This window comes from Notechis scutatus, chromosome 2 (assembly GCF_049901735.1).
Source record: "Notechis scutatus isolate UNSWTSFEM ecotype Mainland chromosome 2, rNotScu1.2, whole genome shotgun sequence".
Lineage (NCBI taxonomy): Eukaryota > Metazoa > Chordata > Lepidosauria > Squamata > Elapidae > Notechis > Notechis scutatus.
The window spans coordinates 6,085,644-6,112,614 of record NC_142010.1 but is presented as its reverse complement, the minus strand read 5'-3'; the positions used below and the strand labels follow the sequence as shown (position 1 = coordinate 6,112,614).

At 45.5% G+C, this 26,971-nt stretch overlaps 1 protein-coding gene across 5 annotated transcripts in view; it reads left to right on the top strand.

Annotated features, from left to right (window-relative positions):
• The window catches only part of AGPAT1 (1-acylglycerol-3-phosphate O-acyltransferase 1), a 63,008-nt gene extending 36,648 nt beyond the window's left edge, over positions 1-26,360 (top strand). For all 5 annotated transcript variants that reach the window (XM_087953320.1, XM_026686859.2, XM_087953322.1 and 2 more), the window contains 6 exons: positions 5,805-5,994; positions 9,756-9,889; positions 11,978-12,153; positions 18,460-18,555; positions 20,339-20,411; positions 24,412-26,360. In XM_087953320.1, coding sequence (XP_087809446.1) covers positions 5,805-5,994; positions 9,756-9,889; positions 11,978-12,153; positions 18,460-18,555; positions 20,339-20,411; positions 24,412-24,554 — 812 coding nt within the window. In that variant the 3' untranslated portion in view covers positions 24,555-26,360. The remainder of the gene's footprint in view (positions 1-5,804; positions 5,995-9,755; positions 9,890-11,977; positions 12,154-18,459; positions 18,556-20,338; positions 20,412-24,411) is intronic.
• Positions 26,361-26,971: the final 611 nt, after the last annotated feature.

Sequence of the window (26,971 nt, the reverse complement as noted above, 5' to 3'; positions counted from 1 at the left end):
GTGTACATAAAAGAAAAGATACATTAATCAAGAGTCAAGAATCATCAGGTACAACACTTAATGATAGTCATAGGGTACAATAAGCAATCAAAACATACTTGGAAACAGTCCATATAAATCGTAAGGATGAAGCGACAAAGTTACAGTCATACAGTCACAAGTGGGAGGGGATGGGCGATAAGGGGTTATGAGAAGATTAATAGTAATAGTAGTGCAGACTTTGTAAATAGTTGGACAGTGTTGAGGGAATTATTTGTTTAGCAGAGGGATGATGTTCGGGGAAAAACTGTTCTTGTGTCTAGTTCTGGTGTGCAGTGCTGTATAGCATCGTTTTGAGGGAAGGAGTTGAAACAATTTATGTCCGGAAAAAGCGACTTACGACCGTTTTTCACACTTAACGACCGTTGCAGCCTCCCCCTGGTCACGTGATCAAAAATCAGGTTCTCGGCAAGTGACTTCTATTTATGACAGTTTGCAAGGCCCCAGGGTTCGTGTGATCACCCTTTGCGACCCCCATCCTCAACGGGGAAAGCTTGATTCACTTAACGACCCGTGTTAATCACTTCACAAACGCAGCGATTCTCTGAACCGCTGTGGCAAGAAAAGTCGTAAACTGGAGCACAATTCATTGAACAGCTGTCTTTTTTTTAGCAACAGATATTTGGGGCTCAGTCGAGGACTACTTGTATTGAGCCAGTTCATGACTAAGAGCCTAGCGGCTGTTAGGCCCAACCCAAGACTGGCATAAAACAATCCAACCAAAATTCACTCCTTCCATGCAGACAGAATCTTGCCAACTAAAGCTATACCACTGGAACCTTAATCCCAGGGAGATTCTAGGCTCTCCGAAATCACTCTTGATGAGCCATCTCTGGCCTGTGTCATATTTTGTCCCTGTTTGGAATGTGTTCTCTCTTTTTCCTGGGAAATTGCTACTTCACTGTTCTCCATCACACCACCTCCTCCTCTGTAGGGTACCCTCCATCACAGGGTATCACGAATGAGCCCCTGGACTCCTCTCTGGCTGCGAATTCAGAGGAGGAAGATGAGTTTGAGTCGTCAAGAGTCAAATGTTGGTCAGGATCGGGGCTCGGAGGATGCTAGCCAGACGGAGCAGCCTCAGCTAGGTCAATCAGATGAGTGACAGACTGAAGTTGAGGGAGGCGAGCCCCAGTTGCAGCAAGTTGGCCAGGAGGCTCCAGGCTAGTACTGAGAGCAGCTGCCACCCTTTAACAAGGAGGAGGAGGTGGAGTCCATCCCTCCTCCTGATCCAAGGACATGTAGAGCAGAGAGGAGACAGGCACAACATCAGTCAGCTAGACTCGCAGTGGTCCCCAACCACCGGGCCCCGGTCCATGGATCATTTTGTACCGGGCCGCCTATTTTGCTTGGGCGCCGCCATCTTGTTTCGACGGCGCTTGAGAAAGTGCTTCCGGGTGAGCTTGTCGGTTGTCGGTTGGAAAGCGGTGTTTGGGTGCTGAAGGAATCCTCGCGCCTTAGTTTCGTCGAAGAGGGGCGGCGGCTTTGAACGAAGAGCTGTCCCGATGGCAGTGGAGTCTCGCGTTACTCAGGAGGATGATTAAGAAAGAGCCCGAAAAGCCCATCGACCGCGAGAAGGTACAAAGGAGGAGTTGAAGGTGGCGGGGAGAAGTGGGGGACGGCTGGCTGGCCGGTCGCTCGGCTCGCCTTGCCTTGGTCGTGCGTGCTGATGACAGTACCGGTCCGTGGATCATTTTGTACCGGTCCGTGGTACAAAAAAGGTTGGGGACCACTGAGCTAGAGCACTCGCAATGAGGCAACCTCACCTTTTGTGAAGGGCTGCACCGGTGTTGTCTACTTAACCCTGCCGTGAGGACTTGAGTGTTACAGGAACAACGTGCCCAGTTCCGTGCCTTGTCTGCTTGTGTTGTGTATCCTGGCCTGTTTGACTTCAGACTGTGTCCATTGGACTCGGTTACCCAGCGACTCTCTTGCTGTACTGAGCTTGGAATCCGGATCTGCTCAATGGGGGTGCTTTCTGAGGACTTATTTGGGGGAGGGGGGCTTGAATAAACACCTATAGAACTCTTGTGTGTGTATGGGGAGTGGGGCAGCACACAGGGACACCCTGCATTTATGGAAGTACTGCGTTTGGCATGTAGAAAGCTTGCTTTCCATCTGGACATTTTTATCTCCTGGGGTGTCATGCCCCTGGTGGAGACTGACACTGAGCAGTCAGAGGAGGACCCAAGCCCATTCCCTATCCATCCTAGGGCACACAGGGAGGAGAGGATCAGGGTGAAACGTGGTCTACTCGGGAGGAGAGGGTCATGATCCTCTTCGGGGTTGCAGGAGTGAGATCTGCATAAGAGTTTGGACCTGCATGCTAACAAATGCTGGAGACAAATTAGTGTTTTATTCTTGAATGAGGTTTATCTTGGTTGACGTTCTTCCAATGGACTGTCCCTGGTTATCTTCCTGAAGTTGGCAATTATCTATCCTGGCCTGTCGTGGAACTTGATTCAGTGCGGTTTGTTTTTGGTTTCTGCTTCGTTATCAGCTCTTTGAATTTGAACTGTGTTTCTTTCCTTTGAAATGTCATTTTGAAAATAGTTTACTCCTCCACTTGTGAACAATTCAAACAGCGAAGCCAAGTTGAAGGCATGAAAGGACTTTCATTTACGTTTTGGTTTTTTTGTTATATTTCTGGTATACTCTGGGTCATCTCATGGGGGATAATGGAGTCTGGAATGGGACAACTTGCTGCTGGCAGCTCGCCACCGCGAAGTCGCCTGCTGACACCCAGCTGCCAAATCCCTGCAGGACACTTCTGCATGGCTAATTTGCCCCAGAGGCAGCTCGCTGAAGGATGCCGGAGGGAGAAGTGAGCGAGTGGTTAGGCAGATCGTGGAGCACGTCGGGAAGGCAGTAGCAGTCAGGGGGTTCCCATTTTCACACCTCCACCTCCCCTGCTGCGTCAGGCTCCGACTGGAAGAAGCAGCAGTGGTGGCAGTTGGGACGAGCAGTGGGAATGTGGTGGTACCTAGGGCCTTCCCATTTTCACACAGATACACACACACACACACAGTGCTGCTGTGTTGGCTTCAAGCCTGGTGCGGCAGCAGGTGCTCCAAGCCCAGCATGGCGGCAGTAGTGGCAGGGGTGTGAACATGGAAATCTCCCAGTTGAGACACTTCCCCACCACCCGCCCCAACGCGCTCTGCGCTCTACTAACCTACTTGCCTACATGACTCTTCCTCCAGCCGCCCACGGCAAATTGTCTCCACGGTCAGTTGCTATGTACAGGTGTTGCATTAACAGAGGGATAACAATTAAGATCAAGGGAGGTACTAATATCACTCTATAAAGCCTTAGTAAGACCACACCTAGAGTACTGCATCCAGTTTTGGTCACCACACTATAAAAAAAGATGTTGAGACTCTAGAAATAGAGTACAGAGAAGAACAACCAGGATGATTAGGGGACTTGGGGACTAAAACATATGAAGAATGGTTGCAGGAACTGGGCATAGCTAGTCTAGTGAAGAGAAATACCAGGGGAGACATGATAGCAGTCTTCCAATATTTGAGGGGCTGCCACAGAGAGGAAGGGGTCAATGTATTTTCTGAAGCACCCGAAGGCCAGATAAGGAATAATGGATGGAAACTGAACAAGGAGAGATTTAACCTGGAAATAAGGAGAAACTTTCTGACAGTGAGAACAATCAACCAAAGGAACAGCTTGCCCTCGGAAGTGGTGGGAACTTCATCACTTGAGACTTTCAAGAAGAGATTGGACTGCCATCTGTCAGAAACGGTGTAGGGTCCCCTGCTTGGGCAAGGGGTTGGACTACAAGGTCCCTTTCAACTCTGATTATTTGTTATCTGGTGTCCTACGGCGATTTGGCAGCTGTGACTTGGCAAAGGTGACAAGAGACGCGGGTTACTTGTCATTCTGGGCAGAGACAAGCCAGTGGGTCCTAATCGCAGAGGTCCTGTGTGCTGCAGAAGGTTCTAGAACAGAAATTGTGCTTACGATCTGCATGGGACAGCAGTGGGCCTCTTGGCATGGATTTAGATTCACGCATTGAAAAAAACCAATAATGGCAGAGAAACATTAGATCAAAGGCAGTTTGACCAAAATGTTTTTAGCTTTGGGGCCTTGACAACTCCCTGAGGGATTGTGCTTTTTTTAAAACATGCCTTTTGAGCAAGATTGGTAGATTAATTCCTGGAAAAGTTGCAGCCATAGAATTGGTAAGTGTCTGGGTTCCTTGCTGCCTAACCTCAAAAGTGACGTCTAACTTTGCGTAGGTTTTAAGTTACTGGAGAATAAATTTTGGTTGAATGTCAAAGCAGGTCAACAGTGAAGCTAATTCTCTATAAAGAAGTGTACTTCTCAACTTTGTCAAGTTTAGGATGTGTGGGCTTCAACTTCCAGAATTCCTCAGCCAGCATGATGGCTGAGGAATTCTGGGGATTGAAGTCCATACAACTTAAAAGTTGCTGAAGTTGATCAAAATTGCCCTGGAGCAAAAGGGTTGCAACCAGATGCTACAAGGCTGCTGAAAGCATTCAGTGAATCTCTATGGAGATTCTCAGTCATCCATGTCATGGATGTCCCAAAAGTGCTTTCTTTCAAAAGGTAATTAGACTTTCTTGTTTTGCTTGAAGATGTTTCGCTTTTCATCCGAGAAGCTTGTTCAGTTCTGATGAAATGGTGGAGAATGGAAAGATTTATATTCCTTGCAGTCATCTGGTCATTAGTTCTCTTTCTGAGAGTCATTTGAGGCCACTGGGAGGTTTTATCTGTGCCCTCAGGGTCACCTGAATCATGCAGTCTGCCATTTTCCTGGAAATCCATTCATACTCCTGCACCATTGGACCAGACGACTGCAAGGAATATCAATCTTTCCCTTCTCCACCATTCAGTCAGAACTGAAGAAGCTTCTTGGATAAGAAGTGAAATGTCTTCAAGCAAACCAAAAAGGCCGTTGCCTTTTGAAAGAAAGCACCTTCAGTGGTCTTCCAGGAGTTATTGCAAGTTGAGGACTACCTCTATAGCCGTGATGGCGAACCTATGTCACACGTGCCACAGGTGGCATGCAGAGCCATTTGTGCGGGCATGCAAGCCCCAGACAAACTGACCTGCACTGCACATGCGCACACCTCCCAGCTGAGTTTTGGCCCTTTTGAGGCTGTTTTCGCCCTCCTGGAGGCTCAAGAAAAGCCTCTGCATCCTCGGGAGGCCGAAAAAACGGGCCTTCCGGAAGTTCCGAAACGGGCCCATTTTCAGCCTCCCAAGGCTCCAGAGACTTTTCTCGAGCTTCTGGGAGGGTGAAAATGGCCTCAAACCGGCTCCAAAGGCCCTCCAGAGGCTGAAAAATGGTACTTCCGGTATTTCCAGAATGCCTGTTTTTCGGCCTCCCGCGGCTCCAGAGGCTTTCCTCAAGCCTACAGGAGGGCGAAAATGGCCTCAAACGGGCCGAAAATCAGCTGGGAGGCATGCGCAGGTAAGGGGGCAGGGGTGTTGCATGCGCAGGGGGGCGGGGCGCATTGTATTGTGGGTGTCGGCGCACGCTTTTGGCACACCATAACAAAAAGGTTCTCCATCACTGCTCTATAGCTTTTCTGGTCAGGTGACCTCCAGGTGTATTAACAGCTACAACTACCAATTGTCTCCAGCCAACGCGGCCTCCCTCTGAAGAGCACGAGGTTAAAGGGGGAAGAGTTAACAAAATAGTTTGCAAGGCTCGATTTACTCTTGGTTCCTAGGAAAGCGTCAGAAGTCAACTCCGCTTCTTCCTTCCTTCCTTCTTTCTTCAGAGAAAATGGAGATCTCGCTGGGCCAGTGGCTGCTCATCCTCTTCTTGGTGGCCGTCCCGCTTCTGTACGAATGGAGTGCCACTTTCAAGTATTTCTGTAAGATGACGTTCTACAACAGCTACATCCTCTTCCTGGCTATCATTGCGATCCCGATTTGTGCCGTCCGTGGGCGCAACGTGGAGAATATGAAGTGAGTCTGATTTAGGTGTGTGCTAGTGCAGGGGTTGCCAACCTTTTGGACCTCAGGGACCAAATTTTAAATCCCGCGGACCAGAGACCCTGGGAAAATCCCCCAAAAAAGTCTGCAGGAAAATTCCCCAGCCTGTTTTCCTACCGATCGATCATTCTTTATCTGGGATCACAGAATACCGTCTCCAGCTCCGTTCTCCGGGGGAGAGACTTTGGCTTCATGCAAGGAAAGCAGCAGAAGCAGCAGAAGTCTTTCTTTCTCTCCCCCAAACTCTGCCAGAAATGAGTCTTCGTGAAACTTGTCGCACCAGCACAGCCTCTTGGAGCAGGACGCCTTTGCAGGGTCCCAACGACTCATTTCTGGCGGAGATTGGGGGAGAGAAAGAAAGACTTTTGCTTCTTTCCTTGCGTGCAGCCAAAAGCAGAAGAAAAAAGAAGTGGAAAGAAGCAACCCGGTGGCCAGGAGAGGCGTGTGCGGCAAATGGGGCAAGTTCCCCCCCTCTCCTCACTACCTCGTGTTGTTCGCAATGCAAGTGACGCAAGCCTTGTATTCCCAAGGGCCATGTGGGCGGCACAGCCTTACGTTCCTGCGCAGCCTAGATTAATTGCTTTGGGGGTGACATTTCTCTGCAGACCATCAAAATTTTCTCGTGGACCACCAGTGGTCCCCAGCCCACTGGTTGGCAACCACTGTGCTAGTAGTCTGCCCTTCTTGGGCTAGGACAGGGGTCTTCAACCTGCGGCTCTGGAGCCGCATGCGGCTCTTTCGGCCCTCTGCTGTGGCTCCGTTGGCTGATCCCACCACTGACTGGCCCCTCCCCTCCCCTCCCCGTCACTCCTCGCATGGCCTTAGAAGGTAAGGGTGATGGTGGAGGATGGATACTCGCTCCATATTGCAGAGCAGGAGATAACTGGGTGGGGGTGAATGACGTTGAGTTGGCCACGCCCACCCAGTCATAGCGGTTGTTAAATTATGGGCTCCCAATGTTTTTTTATTTTTCTGTGGGAAACGGGTCCAGATGGCTCTTTGTGTGTTTAAGGTTGCAGACCCCTGGACTAGGAGAAAGCCTTCATCGGACTTAGGCCTGTGTCTGATCGCAGCTGGTTAGATAACAGGGATGCCCTTATTGCCTATTGGATTACAGATCCCATCTTCAGCTAGCTTAGCTGGTATAAAATGGGAAATGTAGTTTAAAACTCCGCTCATCCTCTTGGGAAAACCAAGGATTGTCCTTAACTTTGAATAAGTGTGGACTTCATCTCCCAGAATTCCCCAGCATGGCTGGCTGGCTGGGGAATTCTGGGAGTTGAAGTCCACACATATTCAAAGTGGAACAAGGTCGAGGAACCTTTGCTGTGTATGCTTGCTGTCGACAGGGGAGGCCCCTCCCCCCAAAAAATGGGGTTTGCCAGTTTAACTGTCCCTAACCATCTTGTCGCCTGTTGTCAAGGTCCACAAATTGCTTGTTTGGATGGGATCCTGACCAATACAGAATGCTTCGTGGAATCTAAACAGGGAAAATGGAGACTGTATCTGGCCTTGCGGCCTGGTTATTGCTGGGAATCTGTTTTTAAGAGGAGACGTCCAATGTCTCCTTGAAATGGAAAGGGGGGTGGAAAAGAACAGGCTTGAAGGGAGAGTGATTGTGCTTTGCCCTGTTTCAGAAAGACTATTTTACGCGTTGGAGCGTCTGGTTTAGATTTTTACATTGCTGGCTCATCATTTCTTGAATAAATCACTGTTGGGATGAGTTCATGCCACTGCAGGCTGCGAAGTTTGTTTTACGAGCTGGTATTAGTGAACGGTATCGTGGTAAGCCGCAAACCAACCAACCACATTTTATCTTTATTTTCTTTCAAACATTCCTGCCCCATTGCGATCACAATGACTCTTGGTGACTTAAACTAGAATATAAGTAAGAAAATAGGAAATACTAGAATATAAGTAGAACTATGTTGGATATCCATGGTCATATATATATCTACGGAGATCCTCAGTCATCCAAGTCATGGTGATCCCAAAGGTGCTTTTTTCCCCAAAGGTGCTTTTTTCTTAAATTGGACTTTTTTTTTTTTTTCTTTCAAGACGTTTCACTTCTCATCCCCAGACGCTTCTTCAGCTCTGGCTGGATGGTGGAGAACGGAAGGATTTATATTCCTTGCAGACAGCTGGTCATTTGCATCCTTTTAGCGAGTTGTTGAGGCCACCTGGAGGTTTATCTGTGTCCTCAGGGTCACCTGAGTGATACAAATGGGTGTGGAGCCTTCTTGGACCTGCTGACAGGATTGTGTTGCAGACTGGAGGTAGATGATGTCCTCTTCCTCTCCCTCTTGTTGAGAGAGAGCATGTTCAATTTTGACACATGTCCTCTTTTAACAGAAGGTGTCGCTTTTTCAAAAGGCAATTTATTTATCGAATTTATATTGCTGCCTATTCGCCCATGGCGACTCGAGGCGGCTGACACAATGTAAAACCATATTTAAAATAGATTAAAAAAACAAACAAACAATAAAAACTAACACAAAGAATCAAATAAATTAATAAAGTACAATAGAACAAAATCTGGGAATCAATAAATCAATAAATCACCCTCCAACTTCCACTCCGCGCCCCGACGACAGCAGATCACACAAGCGTTTGATGGGCTCCATCCTGCTCTGGGTTCCCCAGGCCCGCTGGCAGAACCAGGTCTTCAGTGCCTTCCGGAAGAGTATTAGAGAGGGAGCCATTTTAATCTCTGGGGGAATGATGTTCCAGAGAGAAGGGGCCACCACGGAGAAAGCCCTTCTTCTGGGTCCCACCAGGTGTATCTCCCTCAGGGGTGGGACCCGCCACATTCCCTGCCTCCCTGCTCTGATGGGTCGGGTAGATGTGACCGGCAAGAGACGTTCCCTCAGATAACCCGGTCCCAAGCCATGAAGGGCTTTTTGGGGTTTTTTTTCCTTGAAAAGAAGGAAACTTGAACTGAAAAAGCTTCTTGGATGAGAAGGGAAACGTCTTTAAGGAAAAACAGAAACACCCCAAAAAAAAAGTCCAGTTGCCTTTTGAATTTCAAAGTTCAAAGCCTTTCTTGTCATTTTACATCATGTATACAATGAAATTGGTTTAGCCTCTGCTGGTGCAGTCCATATAGGAATACAAGTCCTTTGGGAAAAGAAATAGAAATACCCACCAAAGGTGAAATAGCAACGCCACCACAACAAAATTTAAGCAATAAAATTGTGGTGGGTGGGTGGGAAGAAGATCACATCTAAATTCAGGCACAAGCCCTTTGGAACAATTGTGTCTTCCAGTTAAACCTGTTCCCAAGCCAGCTTTTCCTACTTTGGTGAAGCTCGGTGGGAATACTTGGGAGCAACCATTTCATCTTGGGGGGGGGGTGGTGGTGCATGGTTTTCCTCCTTTTTGGAAAAACGTTGAGGTTTGCTTTCGGCAGGGTATTCTAGTTCAGGGGTCTCCAAACTTCGCAGCTTTCCAGCTTGTGGACTTCAACTCCCAGAATCCCCCAGCCAGCTTCCACAAGTCCTAAAGCTGCCAAGTCTGCAGATCCCTCTTCGAACTCAATCCATACCAGCCCTCCACATATGGTGAAGTTGCTGCTCTCCACACGTTGGTGGCGAAAGGCAGCCTCTGGGCGTTTGGAGGGACCACCATGTTCCCAAAAGCTGGTGCATGGGCTTAAGTGTTGTCAAGTGTATGTTCACGATTAAACGTTGTCAAGTTCCAATCTGATACGCTTTCTCTCTTCCTTACCCTTCCAGGATATTACAATTCATGTTGCTTCACATCAAATATCTCTATGGAATCAAGATCGACGTGCGGGGGACCGAGAACTTCAACATCAAGGAGCCCTACGTGGTGGTATCCAACCACCAGAGCTCCCTTGACTTGCTGGGTAGGACCGGAGGAAGGTGGGGAGGATGGGAAGGAGCTAAGAAGTTGATCTGGGCTCTACCAGTTCATTTGTTGTTGCTAGTGGGTTTTTTTTTTTTTTTAAGTAGATGCTGCAATGTAATTTGCAGGTGGAAGTTGCCCCGAGTCGTTGCATTGCAAGATGGGCAGCAAATAAACTGAATGGATGGATGGGTACAGAGATGGAGAGATGATAGATGGATAAATTGATAGATGGTAGAGAAATGACAGAAAGATAACAGATAGGAGAGAGACAGAGACAGAGACAGAGACAGGAGAGACGGGCAGAGGGAGGTACGCAGGCAGGCAGATGATTGATGAGATAGAGAGATGAGAGAGATAGATGATTGATTGATTGATAGATAGATGATAGATAGTCAGACAGATAGATAGATAGATAGATAGATAGATAGATAGATAGATAGATAGATAGATAGATAGATAGATAGATAGATAGATAGATAGATAGATAGATAGATAGATAGATAGATAGATAGATAGATAGATGATTGATAGATAGATAGATAGAGATAGATAGACAGATAGATAGAAGATAGATAGATAGATAGACAGACAGACAGACAGATCGATGAGGCAGATGATAGATAGAAGATAGACAGATGATAGATAGATAGATAGATAGATAGATAGATAGATAGATAGATAGATAGACAGACAGACAGATAGACAGATAAATAGACAGATGATAGATAGAAGATAGACAGATGATAGATAGATGATAGATAGATAGATAGATAGATAGATAGATAGATAGATAGATAGATAGATAGATAGATAGATAGATAGATAGATAGTCTGGCATTTTTCCTACTGTCTCTTTTGCTTACAACTCCTCTAGTAAGCATTAGTTAATGAAAAGTTGGTTTGCCTCTGTTGAGGTAATTCCCCGTTAGGAGAATGAACGCATACAGGGAGATGTATTTGAGAGAAGTGTTTGAATAATACACACACAGCACACAGATACACTGTACAGTAAATATAGGTTTTTTACTTCCAGAAACGTGTAAGCAAAGTTCAAAATAGGCAGTCCAAAGTCATTCACAGGTAAATCAGTCAGTTTTTCTATCCAGGGATAATCCAAATATCAAAGTCCAGTGTCAAAAACAGTTCAGTATCAGACTTAAATCCAGAAATAGCACTCAATTAGGAAAAATGGAGGAACGGCAATACTCTCCAACAGAAGGAAACAGACTCACTCACACTCTCTTCTGAGACTAAGACTAAACAACCCAGGTTTCTGGCTCCATCTTATGGCCATTTGAGAAACCACACCCAATTACACTTTTAGGATTCTCTTAAAGAGAGAGTATTAAAATGTCTATCCTGGTTTATATATTGTCCAACCCAAATAGCTGTTAGGTGACTTACATTCCTAACAGCCTCCACTTCTTGAGAAGTTGAGAATTGAATTGAAATTAATCTAGGTAATTAAAAAAAAAAAGATACACGGGTAGTCCTCGACGTACGACCACAATGGAGCCCACAATTTATATTGCCATTTGTTAAGGGAGTTTTGCCCCCTTTCACGACGTGTCTCGCCGCAGTTGTTAAGCGAATCACTGCAGTTGAATACATGAGTTACCCAGTGGTTAAGTGAATCTGGCTTCCCCATCGACTCTGTTCATCAGAAGGTCGCCCAAGGCGATCCCCTGACCCCAGGCCGGGTGCAACCCTGTCATAAGTATGAACCAGTTTCCAAGCGTCCGAATTTTGATCCCCTGACCACTAAAATGGATGCTAAAAAGGTCGTAACTATGAAAAACAGTCATCAGTCACATTTTTTCAGGGCCGCTGTGAATTTGAATGGTCACTAAACAAACTGTGGTAAGTCGAGGACTACCTGTATTCTGTCTCTCTCTGTGGTTCCTTCACTTGAAGCCATGGCCGTCTGGTTCAGGGACGAACAACTATGGCCCCTTTATGAACGTGCTGGCTCAGGAATTCTGGGAGTTGAAGTCCACAGGTCGTAAAGCGGCCATTTTGCCTACCCCGGTCTATGACTTCTAGCGCAGCATAGCTAATCCCTTTTTTTTTTTCCCCCCCTCCACAGGTTTAATGGAGGTGTTGCCAGACCGGTGTGTGCCAATTGCCAAAAAGGAGCTGATGTACATGGGCACGGTGGGGTTGGCCTGCTGGCTGGGAGGCATCATTTTTATCAACCGCAAGAAAACCAATGATGCCATCAGCGTCATGTCTGAGGCCGCCCAAACTATGCTGAGCCAAGATGTGAGGGCGGTTGTGTTTTTGTGTGTTTTTTTTGTTTGTTTTTGAATGGGGGTTGCAGAACTGTGGTGAAATTTGGAGGAAGGAGGCTGGTGGGATGGAGTTGCGTCTCAGCTAGGGTGATGCCATATAGCCATGAAGGCGAACCTGTGGCATGCATGCCGGAAGTGGCACGCAGAGCCATTACTACCGGCATGCAGGTACTTGCCCAGAAAAGGTCTATTGTGCATACTGTGTGCCGCGCGTGCCTAACAGCTGTGCATGCGCAGAAGCACGCAGCATGGGTTGTGCAGGTTGTGTGCATGCGCAGGAGGCATGGAGGGGGGCGCGCGCGTTACCTTCCGGGTGATGGCATGCAAAGCATGAGCAGGCAAGCGCGCATGCCATTATTGCCCCCCAAATGTTAGCCACCACTGTCATATGCAGATGACATTGAACATGGGAAAAGGGGATTGGGAGATTGGCGGAATGGGGAACGAGGGACTGGAAAAAAGTAGCAAAGAAGAGCAACTAAGATGATTAAAAGGCCTGGAGATTAAAACAACGGTTGTAGGAAGTGGGTAAAAGCACCAGAGGGGCAGGACAAGAAACCATGGATGGAAACTGATCAAGGAGAAAGAAGGGATTAAGGAGAAACTTCCTAACATCGAGGACAATTAACCCGTGGAAGATCTTTGCCTTCAGACGTTGTGGCTGCTTCATCACGGGAGGTTTTTAAGAAGGGACTGGACCGCCACTTGCCCAAAATGGTACAGGGTCCCCTGGACTAGAAGACCTCTCAAGGTCCCTTCCAGCTCTATTCTGGTTCTGAATTTGAGACACTTTGCCAAATTCTTAGAAGGGTCGACGGGCTTTTCCTCCCTATTGAGAATGTGAATTACTGGTGTGTTTTGTGCACAGGTCGTCTTCAACTTACAACCATTGGTTCGGTCACTGTTCAAAGTTAACAATGGCGCTGGGGAGGGAAAAAACGGTGATTTATGGACGTTTTTCACACTTGCGACCACTGCAGCATTCCCACGGTCACATGACAACATGTGGACACTTGGCAGTGGGTTCATATTTATGACAGCTACAGTGTCCCAGGGTTGTGGTGATCACCTTTTGTGACCTTCCGATAAGCAAAGTCAACGGGGAAGCCAGATCCACTTAACAACGGTGGTATCAGCTTAACAACTGCAGTGATTCATTTAACTGGAGCAAGCCCGTAAAATGGAACAAACTGTTTTCTGACCCAGGCTGAACAGAATCACGAAACGGACTCCCTTGTCCCGAAAAAAAAAAAGTCCTTTTTTATTTTGTTAATGTGAATTCCTGGCATTCACACATCCAAAAAAGTCCCGGCAATAACCCTTGCCAGGTTTAAGTGCAAGAGCAGGCCTTATCAGTCTTGGATAGTTGCCAGGCCGAGAGCTTCCAGTCGCGAGGCTGTAAAAGGAAATACTTGGCAAGGAAGTCTCTGTTGAGACACGAACTCAGATAAGCAAATCTTTACAATAGTAAGCGAACTAATTGTCTCCTGCAAACACCCGTCCCCTTTTGCTCCTACGGGAGGGATCATTCAGCGTCCACTTGTACCTTTTCTTTCGAGTCGACCCCTGTTCCTTAGTTGTTCCCTTCTCCTGACAGCTCTGCACATGCCCGCATCTGGAACAGGCTCCAGCTGTTCTTCTTCCCCACTTATCTCCAACTCCAAAGGCAGCTGATAAATGTCGGACGGCCCTGGCTCCCTCTCTGCCTCCGACGCAGAGCAGCCATCAGAGCTTTCCCCAGACCCCAGGACTGGTCCAAGTTCCTCCCCAACCTCCTCACTGTCCAAGTCTGGCGGGCCACTGACGGGCCACAGCAGCTGTCTCTTCGTCTCACTTAGCAATGGAAGTTTTGGACTTAATTGTGGTCGTATGTTGAGGAGCACCTGTAGTGAATATGTTGAAATGATGTCAAGAACGTCCACCTTCTGACCCACCCCACTGCCCTCCCCTATCCCCTGGCCACAACTGGTGGATTTTAGGCCAGTCCCTCCCTCTCAGCCCCACAGCCAGTGGGGCAGCTGTGAAGTGCTGGATGAGACTCAGACCAGCTTCTAGTCTCCCCCGTCAGTCACATAAGCCCTTCTCTTTCCTGCCTGCCCCATAGGGGTGCCGTCATATGGTTAAAGTAAATTTGCCATGTAACCTGGCTTGAATCCTTGGAGGAAAGGCCAGATATGGTTCCCCATGCTGGCTGAGGAATTCTGGGAGTTGAAGTCCACACATCTTGAAGTGGCCAGGGTTGAAAAACTCTGGATTACATCTCTCTGAACTGTTTTGCCTGGCAGATCCACTCAGTTTTAGGCTGAATGCAGATAGTCCTCAACTTACAACAATTCCACTTCGCGACCGTTTGAAGTTACAACGGCCCTGAAAAAAAAGTGACCTACGACCATTTTTTGTCACACTTACGACCCTCAGTGAATCCCTCTGTTCATGTGGTTGAAATTCGAACGCGTGGCAACTGACTCATACTTATGACGGTCTGCCATGTCCTGTCCTCCCCTTTTGCGACTTTCTGACAGGCAAAGTCAATGGGGCAAGGCAGATTCGCTGAACGACCCCGCGTTACTAACTGAACAGCTTCAGTGATTCACTTAATAACTGTGGCAAGAAGAAACATCGTAAGATGGGGCAAAACTCACTTAGCTGTCTCGCTTAGCCACAGAAAGTTTGGACTCCATTGTGGTCATAAGTCGACTACCTGGAAACTCCCAAGCCGGCATCTACAAATGTCTCCATTTCTGTCATTGGGTTATTTCCATGAGGCAGCAACTTCTGATGGGAAGGTTTCGTTATTTTGGGAAACTGGGTTGTATTTCTGTACTGCCTGTTCACTCGTGGCCGAATTTTTGTTGCATAATTCATAGAACCAAAATTGGACAGGGCCTCAGAAATCACCTAGGCCAGTCCCGTTTCAGGATCTGCTCAAAATGCTTTGGACAATTGCCGTCCAGACCAGTGAACAGGTGGCCCTACCGCCCCATCACGAGTGATCAGTTCTGTCTCTTGACAATTCTGGCTCCCTTGGAAATTCCTCCCAAAAAGTTAAAACTGAAATGCGTTCCTCAGGATTTTTCAACGCTTTGTCCGTTCGGTCCTCCGTTTGACCTCTTCAAATAACTGACGTCTCCCTTCAGCCTACTCTTCTGCGGAGCATCATACTGGGTAGTCATTGACTTAATGACTACCATCGAGCCCCTGTTGCTTAAGCGTGGCGGTCCTTAAGTGAGTTTTGCCCCGTTTTTACAACTTCTCTTGCCACAATTGTTACGTGAATCACTGCAGTTGCCAAGTTAGTAACACGGCTGTTACGTAAGGGAATATGGCTTCCCCATTGTCTGAGAGCCCGCAGTGCAACTGGGGCGCACCAGAACAAACCAGAACACGTATCGTTTCAGGAGTGTCTCCTCAGGAAATTTCAAGGCACCTGGGAGGATGACCTCACCACAGCCACACCAGAAGCAGTTTAGATGGATATCTTCCTTAGATACCGAATCATAACCTCTATCCCTTTGCAAATTTTACAGCTCCGCATGATGATTTTATTATGGTTCTTATCTTAATCTAATACTTTTAGCTCCATTATTTATTGTCTCCATATCTTTTACTGTATACATATATAACCTACATATTAGCTGATGCTTTATTTAAACTAAATTTGTACATCAGAGATTGCATGGCCTCTATAAATGCCAATACATTAAATAAATAAATAAAAATTGACTTTGCTGATCAGAAGGTCACAGAAATTGATCGGATGCCCCCGGGACACCAGAACCATGATAAATAGAAGTCAGTTGCCAAGCCTCTGAATTTTGATCACATGACTGTGGGGTCGTAAGTGTGAAAACAGTCATAAGTCACCTTTTTTCATTGCCATTGTAAGCTCTGAAGAGTTATTAAACGGTTTAGACCAAGGGTCTTCAAACTTGGCAAGTTTAAGACTTGTGGACTTCAAACTCCCAGAATTCCTGAGCTAACATGGCTGGAGGAGGAATTCTGGGAGTTGAAGTCCACAAGTCTTAAAGCTGTCAAGTTTGGAGATCCCTGGTTTAGATTCAGGTTACAGCTGCATTGCTAAGCAGTGTGCAGCAGCAGGCGAAAAAGCCAAGACTAGGCACGCCCCCCTCCAACTACCTCAATTCAAACTACAACTGGCCTTAAATGCAAGCTACTCAATGCAAGAAGCCTTGTAAATAAAATACCTGAATTTCTCCTCTTACGAAATACAGCTAAATTCGACATCATATTTGTCTGTGAAACATGGCTCAACGCATCTCTCCCTGACTCCATTACCTCAGTAAAAGACTTTCATGTTTACCAATCCGATCGTGAAATCTGTAGATGAGGTGGTGTTGCTATCTTCTATAAAAAGTCCTTACATCTAAAAAACATCCAAGTTACCCAAGAGCTTGTTCTTCCTGAGACCATTATCTGTGAACTGACCTTAAATATCACATTTCGGTTCTTACTATGTTACAGAGCCCCTGATTATGACATTGAACATGTAAACAAGCTAAATACACTACTAACATGGGCAGCACACACATCTTTCTTGGTGACTTCAATCTACCTCATATTAACTGGACCCTAAACGAATGTACAACTGAACCCATACATGCAACCTTCTACAATGCTCTAACAAATCTGGGACTGGAACAACTAGTAACCAACAATACTGGGCTTAACAACTGCCTCGATCTCATCTTCTGCAATAGTTTGAATTTAATTTACGGAATACAAATTAAAGAACCCTTTTCCAACAGTGACCACAACATGATTGACTTTTGTCTCAACATATGTCCACACAAAAATCATCACGATGACAAAATCCCCAATTGTAACTTCAAAAAAGGCAACTATGATCTTATAGACAATGGTCTCTCATCCCTTGATTGGCAATTTCTATTCACTGGATGCAATACTGTTGAAGACCATTACAACATATTCTTACTAGAAATCAAAAGAGCCATCAAACTATATGTACCAATAACAACTCCCAAAACCAGGAAAAACAGACAACCCATAACAATAGGGAAGCTTCAATCCAAAAAGAGATCACTTTGGCGAAAAAACAAATCTGGTCACGTTGCCAACTTCAAAAGCTGATACAAAAATCTATGCCACCAGATAAAAACTGAATGCACTAATTATCACATTAAACGAGGAAAACCACCTACACACAAATTCCACCCGCGCTTTCTACAATTTTGTAAACAACAAAGACTCAAGGTCCATCCCACCCCTGAAAGGACCTAATGGCAAAGACTGCAACGACGACATCATCAAAGCAAACCTCTTTAACACATTCTTTGGCTCAGTATTTGTAAACAGCAATGGATCAAGTCCAGTGCTTCCTAGTGGAACCACGGACAACTACAATGATCTAATACATATTGATTTTACAGAAGACATTGTTGAAAAAGCACTGTGCAATCTAAAACCATCTCTATCTATTGGACCGGATGGAATATGTGCCTACTTCTTAAAAAAGCTATCCACTGCCATAGCTGAACCTCAAAGCATAATCTTTGAAAAATCTTTCAGGACCAGCTCCTTGCCAAAATTATGGTCACAAGCCGTGGTCGTCCCCATCTTCAAAAAGGGAGACTCCAGCCTAGTTGAAAATTACAGACCAATCTCCTTATGCTGCGTCACCTGAAAAGTCATGGAATCAATTATTAACCAATCCATTATCCTCCAATTAGAGACAAATAACCTACTCTCTAATAAGCAATTTTTTATTCCTAAGAGGCCTGTAGGGGGCGTGCATATGCGCACCAATCGTGCCTACCATCCCTGTCTATTGTTTTTTATTTTTCTTATAAGTATCTATCTTATGTAAGCGATTGACAAATCAAATAAATACTAAATATCTGAGTAGCTAGGCCCTCCCTAGTTTTCGCAAAAGTAAAATGAAGGAAGGGGAAAGAGAATAGTACAGAACAGAACAGAACAGAATAGAATACTTTATTGGCCAAGTGTGATTGGACACACAAGGAATTTGTCTTGGTGTAAATACTCAAGTATACATAAAAGAAAAGATACATTCGTCAAGAGTCAAGAATCATATGGTAACACAATCTTGCAAGAGCTTGCAAGATTGTGTTACCGTAACTTTACAATAAGGGTAGTGTTGATAGTCCTGGTTGGCATTTCTCGTCTGGACTGCCTCGAAGGGCTAATCACCCATTTCTCAATGGATTCTTTGCTTAACCTTGGCGCGTCTTCATGGAAGGGTCTTAATTCTTCTTTTCTTCTTGGGCTCCCTTTGCAGGTTCGGGTCTGGGTGTTTCCTGAGGGTACCAGGAATCACAACGGCTCCATGCTTCCCTTCAAACGGGGCGCCTTCCATTTGGCAGTGCAAACCCAGGTAAGGGGGGGGGCTCTTTTGACTCACCTCCTCCCCCCCCTCCTCCCTAAGGGACGGCTGGCGGCTCTTTGCCAGATGCACCCAGGTAGAGTGGGGAGTTTGGAGGTTCAGGGTTACTTGAGCCCACGGTATGAACCAGACTATCTCACCGAGCCTTCGGATTGTTGAATATTAGGTCAACACAGCCGTTGTGTTTGATTGAATACATTGTATTTGGTTAACTGGGTTAAACCCAGAGGTGGGTATTCAGCAGGTTCTGACCAGTTCTGGAGAAACGGTAGCGGAAATTTTGAGTATTTTGGAGAACCGGCAAATACCACCTCTGACTGGAGATTTTACAGTATCCTTCCCCTGCCACACCCACCAAGCCACCCCCACAGAACCGACAGTAAAAAAAATTTGAACCCCACCATTGGTTAAACCTGTGGCCCACCCGACTATTGCATTGATAATCCTGGTTAGTCAGACTTTGGCAAGCTCAGAGCAAGAACTGAGGATTTAGTAGCTGCAACTCTGTGTATGTGTGAGAAAGGGGCGGGGTGGAGAGACACTGTAAATCTGTCCTCATTTAGTCCCAAAGGTGTTTTTACAAGAGGCAACTGGACTTTCCGGTTTTTCTTTTTGAAGGCGTTTCGCTTCACATCCGAGGAGCTTCCTCAGGTCTGAGCTCTGAAGAAGCTCCTCGGATGAGAAGCGAAACGTCTTCAAAGAAAAAAAACAGACAGTCCAGTTTCCTCTTGAAAAAAACACCTTGACTTGGATGACTGAGAATCTCCATAGACATCAGTCCTCATTCAGGGTGGCCCTATAGAAAAAGGATGTCCCTGCCATTAGAAGCCCACCAGAGAAATGGTTTTTTAAAAAATTCTTAGTATGGGGAGAATTTTAATCCTCATTTTTTTTTTTAAAAAAAAAAGTCAGTTTTACCCTGAATGCAAACTTAAGTCCTCTAGAGCTGGAATTCCCAGATGAGCTGAAAAGGGAGTAGATATTTAATAAAAGTCAGTGGTAGACAGTAGCAGATGACACCATAGAGTAAAATAGCATTACTGTGACCTAGGAAAGGAGGGTTTTCGCACCCTATATTCCTCCCGTTTATAACAAAGCTAAAATAAACTGGACAAAAGCAGATTTGTGAAGTGTTTCACGCCCCTAAGCGGTACTGACAGGAGAGAATATCTGTGGATCATATCTGTGGGAGTGAGAGAGGTGAGAACTCTGAGCTAAGTTGTTTGCTCCCCAACCATTTTGTTAACCAGCTACATATCAAGGACTCCAAAAGCAGATTTGCTTGATCTGATACGCTCGTTTAAAAAACAACTGCGTATCACGTTAAAGAAACTTTTACCCTAAATTAGGTTCAGAATGGAGGGGGGAAAAAACCCTGTCTGCATTGCCTTCCTTTAAAAAATTTTTTTACTGGAACTTAAGCTTCTAGAAATTACATTGTGTGTGTGGGTTTTTTTTTAAATAGTTGCATCACACCCTGAGTTCTATCACAATAACCTGTGTTATAAACGTGTTTACAATTGAGCAATAAAATAAGAAGCTTGAACTCTGGCAAAATAGGCAGACAGAGACAATGTCTTTAGAAATGTTTTGAAGAGCTGGGTGTGCATTAAAAATACAAAGAGATTTGGAGGTGGTTTTCCGCCATTAATGGCGGCCGGTGGTTGCTAGTCACCGCCCCTCTCTGTTTCAGGGGCCCAAATGGCCGACATAAGTTGGGCGATTTCCAGCTGCCACAGCTCTCTCTGTTTACTTTCTTTTCTCTTCTTACAAGGTTCCTCTCATCCCTGTTGTAATCTCATCGTATCGAGATTTCTACAGTAAGAAGGACAGGCGCTTCACCACAGGTGACTCCATGTCTGATTTCCTGTTTGTTTGTGAGGAGCAGAAAGACACACACACACACACTGACTGACACCAATGATCCGGGCTTTTTTTTCCTGGTACTTTCCATCAGGGCCCACCCCAAGGTTTTGCCCACAAGCATAATGAGATCCCTTTTTACCGTTTTATTAGTTTTATAAATATAAAATACAAAAGCAAATAGTAAGGGAAAAAAAGGGAGGGAAAGAAAAGGGGAAAAAAAGAAAAGGCATTGACTTCCGATTCCCTCTGGTGCAGTAGAATAGGACAGTAGCATCAAACCTCAACTTTTTATACAACTATTTATTTTTTTATTTAGGAAATTTATATTCCCGCCTATTCACTCAAGGCGGCTTACAAGAATGTAAAGACCTCGTATAAAAAAAACACAATAAAACTAGTGAAAGAGAGAATCATATAATAAAGTAATATAATAGTATAAACTGGCCATTTCTATAAGAACAAAATCTATCTAATCGGTAAAACCCCAAATCAAAGTTTCTTCCCCCCCCCACCTCAAACACAAAGTCCAGAAGCGGTTTCCAAGTAGAAATAAAAGTATTTGTGTATTTTTCTTTGATCCTAACAGTCAGTTTAGCCATCTCTGCTAACTTTGCAGAGATGTAGCCATCCCTCAACTTTTGCAGTTATTTGTTCATTGTGGGGATCGAAATGTCCTTCCATTTTTTGTGCATAAAACAGTCAACATAGGCAACATCAAAGTCTGGGAGGGAAAAATTCCAAGCCTTTTCCAATTAAACCTTAAAAGAAAAGTTTCTGGTTTTATCTTTGCATTCACTTTAAGAATTTTCTGTATTAGAATATGAATCCTGCTCCAATATTTCTGTGCTTTATCACATGTCCATCATAACTGGTGAAAGGTCCCTTCTTTACATTTGCATTTCTATTCCACAAGCGTAATGGAAGCGACTATATAGGGAGTCCTTGACTTACAGCTCAAAATTGCTCAAGAAAGAGAAGGCAACTCGGTTAAGTTTTTTTTTTTTTTTTTTTAAGACAAGTTTTATTAATTTTTAAAACACACAAATTATCATTATTCATTACATGTTTAAACCTTTTCCCTTGTAAATTTAACAAGTCAGATAAATTATGATTCTGTTTTAAACCATTTCCATATAATATACCAAAACCTCTTATTCAATTTCTCTTTACTTTCTTTACTCTTATTCAATATCATTATTATTATTTCATCTGTTTCTTTCTGACTTAGTTACCATTATTCTCATTCTATATTTCTACAAGTTTTTACCAATTCTCCCCCAAAAAGACATATACACACAACACACAAAACATAAAAAATATATCTTTTGGAAAGTAACTTGGACCCAGGTGTCTCTCTCTTCATGGACTTCAATTATATTCATGCTCATCTTACATATCATTACTTATTTTATTTACCATTCTAAACCTTCTATATTAACTTCTCCACATATTTCACACTTCTTAATTCTACCTTAATTAATCATCTTAGTTTAAATCATTATATTTGTATCTTTTGTCCATTTTTTATCATCCCTTTGTCTCATCCCTTATGAAAAAAAAGAAAATCAGTTTCTCCTGAAATCATTAATCAGAGTATGATGCCTTTCTATCTCCCCCTAAGTTAATCAAATTAATCTTTAAAATAATATCTAATACCCAATCAGATTTTGCTTGGTACATTCTATCTAACTAATACATCCAACACAATTAAGTGCATAATTAGAGAATAAATCCAAATATTAAAAAGAAATACTATAATAAAAATTTTATAATAACATCAATACCATAATTTTATTAAACTCTTTAATTAAAACAATATTCTAAACCCCTCCTATTATTAAGTTTTAAAACCAATCATTTTTAAACATTTTAACATTTTAATCTCTTATCAACTCTTAAACCATTGCAATACTACCATCTCATCTTATGTACCTTGCAAAATCTTTTTTTTTAAAAAAAATTATACTTTATCCATTATCCATAAAAATTCCTTTTTTCCATTTAATTTCAAAACGTTGTAGCTTTTCTCCACCTTTTCCTTTCTTTCTTTTCCCAACAAACCTTTCTACCCCCTTCTTCTAGCCTCTGCCTTACCGGCTTCCCTTCTCTGTCGTATTTCTTTTCCCTTTGTTTACAATCATCATATTGGTTTTGCACTTTATTTTTCCCTTTCTTAAATGTTTTTTAGATCTTAAGTCCTTAAATCCTTTAGTTTTCTTTCTTTTCTCTTCTTTTCTTTTCTTTCTCTCTTCTTTTTTCTGGATCAAATTCTGAGATTCATTAAAGATGGCTCCTTCCTTTCTTTCTTGTTCCTCTGCTGTCTTCATCTGTTGTAATTTTTGTTGATAATTAGTAAGCGCCATTTCTAAGAAAAGGAAAGCTTCTTCCACACCATTTCTTAGTTCCTCAACAGAAAGAGCCATTATAAATCTTTTCTTTTCTTTTCTCCTTCTTTCTTCTTACAACAACCAGAATATTCAAAAGAAAAATAAAAAGATAAAACAGTCCCAAAGTTATCAATCAGTCCAAACCAAGGCAGAGTTCTCACTTTCTCCTTCTGGGGTGATATCAATCAAAGAGAAAGAAAGTCCAAATCTGTTTAAAGTCTTGTTACAATATATTCTAGTCTTCAAATCCTTAAGGCATCTGCTCCAACAAATCTTAGCATACAAATATTTTCTTTTAATCCTCTCTCTTCCCACTCATCGCTTAAAACCAATTTCCACCTAAAAAATAGGTTTCTTAATATCCAGTTATTTATTCCGTAGGAAAAGAGGGAAAGCTATCCTTTCAGCACCTTCAAGCAGCCGCTTTTTTCCTCTTCTGGCAGGTATTATTCAAAAAGTCATACTTTTCAGGAATTTTATTAAATATGTCTTAGAGTCCTAGGAGCCAAGAAAAACTTTCTCCTCTCAATCACTTTCTCCACTTCCTCCTGCGCATTCTTACCCGGCTGCCAGCTTCTTTGTGGCGGCCATTACGGACCGCCGCTGCACCGTCCTGGGAAAAGGGGTTCTGCCGGCCAGGAGGGGGTCTGCAGCACCCCAAACCCTTCTCCGGATCCCCTACCTTCAGCTGCCCTGCAGGGCAGCTAGCTCCGCACCGGCTGGGTCGGAGCCCCAAAACGGCTAGCGCGGCAGGGATCGCGCAGCTTCGCAAATCCCTGCCGTCGCGAAGCCGACAAACCGGAAGTTCCTCGGTTAAGTTTTTAAAATATAAAGATTTGTTTGGATTTTATGTGACCTTTCTAATCTAGCTGCTTCTCAAAGATTCCAGGAAAATGTATAAAAAACAATCCAAACGCGACGAGTTTAAAAAAAAAACAATATGGAAACAGCAGTCTGTCAAAAGAGATGCACAGCCTCAAAAAGAGGTCGGTGGCCCTCGATTTACAACCACAACTGAGCCCAGAATTTCTTGTTGCTAAGCGAGACCGTTGTTAAGTGAACGTTGCCCCATTCTACAACCTTTCTGCCACAGTTGTTAAGTGAACAACTGCAGCTGTTAGGTTAGTAACACGGTTGTGAGGCGAATCTGGCTTCCTCATTGACTCTGTTTCTCAGAAGGCTGTCAAAGGGGATCATGTGACTCCAGGACACCGCGGCCGTCATAAATATGAGTCGGTTGTGCTAACTGTCCAAATTTTGATCACGGGGCCATGAGGATGCAGGCAGTGGTCATAACGTCGCTTTTTTTTTCCAGTGCTGTTGTAACCCCGAATGGATGGTTGTAAGTCAAGGACTACACGAAGAGGTGGGGGATGATGGTTCCTTTATGACTTGTGAACTTTAACCGCCAGCATGGCTGGCTCAGGAATTCTGGGAATTGAAGTCCACACGTCATAAGGGGGCCAATCGTTCCCCATTCCCTGGACTGCATATGCCTCTTTCCAGAGTTGCTGAAGCCTTTGATGGGGCCTTTTCGTTGTCTTGCCAATTTTTTTTTTCTTTTCAAAAGCTGCCTCTTTCTCTCCGTACGCAGGGCGCTGCATTGTCCAGGTCTTGTCCTCCGTGCCCACGAAGGGGCTGAGAGCCGACGACGTGCCGGCTCTGACGGATCGAGTGCGCCAAGCCATGTTGGCTGCTTTCGAGGGGCTTTCTGCGGATCTGGGTTCCCCGCAGTGACCTCCGCCACCGCTTCCCTCCCCCCCAAACGTCTGACCCAGGAGCACGGCGGGCTGCGACTGGGAGCAGCTGGCACCCGCAGGCGGTCAACATGAAGATGAGGGAGGGGAGAGGAATCGGATCCGTTTTTGGGCAGAGGAGCGATGGGCTCAGCACCTTGCGGCAAAGAAAGGGGTGGGGCTTGAAACGGGTGGGGAGGGGGCTGGACTCGGGCCACGTGTGCAAGGGGACCTAGGAGCGGAATGGATGCCGAGCCACCCTTGTTGCCCTCTTCACTTCTGGGTCAGAGCTCTGACTCTCCCCAGTAGATGGTACAGTCCGCTCCCTGCCTCCATCTCTTTGCTCCCCCCTGTTTTGTTCACGTGGATTGTTCCATTTCAGTTTCTTGGACTTGGCCAGTGCGCTTCCCATTCCGGGGGAGTTTCCCCCCCCCCCGCCCGGGCTGAACCACGGACCCCACAGCAACTGAGCCTGCAGAGGGAACCATGGACCAGGTTTACCCCGGTTTGCTTCAAGGACCAGGGAGATCTTGGTGAACTTCAGCCTCAGAGCCCCGCCGTGGGGATGCCCCAGCTGCTAGCGGAGCCCTCCCCCTCCTGTGTGTGAGAACTCTGGACCCGCCGTCGCCTGGGGAAGGAGAAAGGAGCCCACCAGGAAATGCTGGCCAATCCACCAGAACAATAGCAAAGGGACTGGGCTGCTCAGCCTGACTAGTCTCCAATCATGGACCAGACTGCTTCCATCCAGGCAGGGGGCCTGGCAGGGGAGGGGAGGAAAGGAGATCTGTCTCCCTCTTGACGCTTCCACCCCCGACGACGGGTGAAAAGGGAGCCAAAGGGATCTGCTAGCAGACTCAAAACCGAGTGAGATTGCTTGGATTGTCTTCCCTGGAGAGTGGTTTGTGGGTTTGGGGTGGAAGATGGAGAAGGGAGGCCAAAGGATGGATTTGGGGTGGGAAAGCGAGCGGAGAGAGAGAGAGCAGGATTTTTGGGGGGTCTCCGGTTGCTTGTCAGCCCTGCCCGCAAGGACCCTTCCTTTCTTCCACCCACCCACCCTTCAGTGTTGGGGAGAATACTTTCAGCTCCCTTCCCCAAGGCGAGGGTGGGAGCCAGACCAGTCGGCCAGATGAAAAAGTTGCAGGGCTGGCCTCGGTCCCCTCTCTGCAGCTGTGGGTTCAGGGAGCCCCAAAGGGAAGGGCTGGAAGCCTTGAGCGGGGGAGGAGAAGGGCAGGGTGAGCAGGCAGGCCTTGTCCCCAGGCCGATTAAGTGTAAGCCGCCCCCCAGGGTTGCAAAAAAGCAAGGAGGGTGTGACCTGTTACGGGACAGGGGATGGAATGAAACACTGAGGGCGAGGAGGGGGTTCAGTGGCTGCTGCCTATATCCAGTATAACAGGGAAGCGGGGCCATTGGCAAATCCCGGAGAACAACTGGGGAGGGTCTTTCGGGGAGGAGAGGAAACCAGGAAGAAGGGGAAACCGTTGCCCCTTCCGGGACGCGGGTTTGAGAGGGGTACGGGGGTGCTGATGCAAGGAGGGCCAGACCGATTCGTGGGGTGGCAAGCCTTGCGGTTCCTTGAAATATTCCATGCACTTCTCTTCTGCCTTGGATTTTTCTCCCCCCACCCACCCCGGATGGTGGGTGACCCCGAGGGCTTTCTTTCCTCTTTCTAGACGCCCCTTCTTGGGGGTGGAAGGAGAAAAGAGAGTTTTGATCTTGGGGAGGTAATGAGGAGTGAAGAGACGTTATCCAGTCCGTGTTCCCAAGACCTTCCTGCTTTTAATAAAAACCCTCAAAAATTCATCTCCCACCCCACACAAACGTGGTGCCTTTTCCTCAGTCTTTGTAGCAGGGCTGTGTGTATGCGTGTATGTATCTCCACGATCACTTCTGTCCTTTCGGGAGCTCTTTTTAAGGCAATGTTTCTCAAACTTGATATCTTGAAGTCCCATGACCTTCAACTCCCAGAATTCCTCAGCCAGCACAGGGCAACTCGGGGCGGGGGTTGAAGTCCACATGGCTTCTATTTGCAATGTTTTTTCCCCCCCCCTCAAACCGGGCATGTACTTCTGGCTTCTGCCCAAAAAAACAAACAAAAAACCCCTCCCTAGTGAACGATGGGTTTGTTTAACAAGCACAGTGTTTGCTTTACGACTGCTGCAGTTGAAGTAATTGTCAAGAACAGAGAAATTGGGTGTGGTCACATGATAACCTTAATGACCATCGCAACTTACAACCGTAATTGCAGGCTCAATTGCAGTTGGACGTCGAGGACTATATCTATATAGTCAAGACACAATATAGTACAATAAAATTAATTCAGTGTTGGGAACAAACAGCAAACTGCAATAAATCAAAGGTGGCTGTGCTAAATCTTGGGGCGATCTGATGATACACAGGCACTTGCCATTTGTCAAGCCG